This window comes from Belonocnema kinseyi, chromosome 8 (genome assembly GCF_010883055.1).
Source record: "Belonocnema kinseyi isolate 2016_QV_RU_SX_M_011 chromosome 8, B_treatae_v1, whole genome shotgun sequence".
Lineage (NCBI taxonomy): Eukaryota > Metazoa > Arthropoda > Insecta > Hymenoptera > Cynipidae > Belonocnema > Belonocnema kinseyi.
In genome coordinates this window covers 79,762,170-79,764,454 of record NC_046664.1, presented here as the reverse complement: position 1 = coordinate 79,764,454, position 2,285 = coordinate 79,762,170, and the positions used below count along the sequence as shown (strand labels likewise).

Sequence of the window (2,285 nt, the reverse complement as noted above, 5' to 3'; positions counted from 1 at the left end):
CACTGGGGTGCTTGATTAACGTGAGTCCCCTTGCCTCTCACTGGGGTGCTTGATTAATGTGAGTCCCCTTGCCTCTCACTGGGGTGATTGATTAACTTAGTTTCCTTTTCTTTCATTCACTTCTTTGATTTTTATCATTCTGCTACTGATTCTGCTTCTACTTCTTCTTCTGCTTCTTCATCTGAAACTTCAAAGTCAGCTGCGTCGACCAAAAATTCGTGATAATGATCACTGCTGTATTGAGGGGCGTGGTTTAACCATCTATAATGACCTAAGTACCACAGTACTGACGCTATATAAGCACAACAACCTACCACTCTAGCACCATTCTTGCATTGGCAATACCAACCTTTAATTGGATCGAAACTATGTTTCTCATATTGGATCCAAAGTTGATATTGTTTTGAGGTTGTGTGTCGAGACTGCATATGAATCCTTATAATATCTTTTCTTTCTTTATGCACTTGGAGCATGTAGTTCACTTCATTATCAAGGTGCTCTCTCGTGTAGGATGCTGCTTGTTTAATCTGATACATACCGATTGTAACTCGTTGAAGGTCATCGATCGTCAATTGTGGAAAGTCAGGTAGCGAAGTGGCTTCGATCGTCTCCCAGATCACCCTTTTTCTTACCCAACCATTGTCTTCAACCATTTTTTGTAAAACATTTCCTTTTTTATTTAGTGAAAGCATTCTTTCAGCAATAATTGCATCATCGTGGCTGGTCGCTGAGACTCTTGGTGGTCTGTAAGCATCACAGATTGCTGAAACAATCCTTACGTAATCTCCAATGTAAGGTATTTGCGAGTTAGGCATAACTTGGGCAAGCATCTTCCATTGCTTTATCAGTCCATTAACAGATTCTACAACCCATCGAATTTTTGTGACTAAACGAGACTCGTTTGCGCTCGCAGTGTCATGCTGAGATCCACTTTCTAAAAACCGAGGCATGGCGGGTATAAATCCATATTCCTCTAAAGTAGCTATCGAATCCCGGAATCCTCTGTCAACAACCACCACATCACCAGCCACTGTCCATTCTAGAAACGGAGATGCTTCTTGTCGCATTAGGCTGTTTAAAATACTGGCATCATTATTTTTCCCATCAGCAAAATAAGGCCCATATATTTCTAAAATATATCCCGTGGTACTTACTACCATCATAGGCTTGACTAGAGGCCTGCCCTTATAGACAGAGTAACTGCGACGTTGGAACACGTAGTTACTGCTTTTTTCTATATAAATGTATGTACCATCAGCAACTAAAATTGCAAAATCTTTGCCATCCGCAAATAAAGCTTGAGCTAATTCTCTTGTATGAAGATTTATGAAATCTTCTCTGCTGATGTGGTGTAAGCCTAGATGAAAGGGTACGAACTTGTCCATTAGAGCTTTTCTTGCAGATGTAATAGCTCTACCTACTGATCTTCGTGTAATCAGGAAAAGTGTTGCAAGTATAGAGTGTGAAAGACCAGTTATCAGTTTCATTAACCGTATTCCTAGACAAGTTCGTGAGCTTCTATTAGCTGTATTTTTAATAGATCCACTTATATAGTCATGGAGATTTTCGAAGTTGAATGAAGTTATGCCAGTAAGCCTGATGTAGTCAGTATCACTTAAAGCACCAGGAGCATCAAAATTCAGTGATCTTTTACTTGCGAAATGACGAAGATCGTTCAACAAACCGCACACCTCTGTACTCGGCATTGTGGTCGTATCTGAAACTGTTGGATCACGAGATTCATCATTTTGTTTGAAGAACTTTCCTTTCAGATGTCTTTTGCAACATCGACATTGTCCCTTAATTATTATACCCCGATTGATGAATAGACGCAATTTTGCTTCAGATTGTACGACTACAAGTTGACCTGATGAACGGCAAATAAGGCAACGGTTCTTTGCTTTACTGCAGCGACTAAAAGGCAAAGTTATTTGCTGATCAACATTTACATTCTGACTTGTAATATTTGACTCAACATTGGCCAAGTTTCCCACCAATGAAGAGCTGCGGTCGTTTGATGACGACGACTGCGGGCCCGCTTGCTCACCCTGACCAGTTGTCGATACTGAGGTACCTAATCTCCGTATAGTACGACTTCTTGAGCCTGCCATGACGGCATCAGGCCTTCACCCAGAGACTTTGCCAGTGATCCCTTGCCCGCCGTCACCGCGTGGAGGTGCCCTGGGGCAGGCACAAGAAGACTTCAACAGATATCTTGTTTATACATACTCTGAATCAGAATTCAGACGTCCCAAAAATCTATATAAGATTCTTCAGAATTTTTC

General features: G+C 41.2%; 1 protein-coding gene across 1 annotated transcript; it reads right to left on the bottom strand.

Moving 5' to 3' along the window:
* Nucleotides 1-134: 134 nt before the first annotated feature.
* LOC117178564 lies at nucleotides 135-2,111 on the bottom strand. Its single transcript, XM_033369993.1, has one exon. The coding sequence runs from the start codon at nucleotides 2,109-2,111 to the stop codon at nucleotides 135-137; it is 1,977 nt and encodes a 658-aa protein (XP_033225884.1).
* Between the last annotated feature and the right edge of the window lie 174 nt (nucleotides 2,112-2,285).

Coding starts and splice junctions, on each gene's coding strand:
- LOC117178564 (XM_033369993.1), bottom strand. CDS start 2,111: ATGGCAGGCTCAAGAAGTCGTACTATACGGAGATTAGGTACCTCAGTA.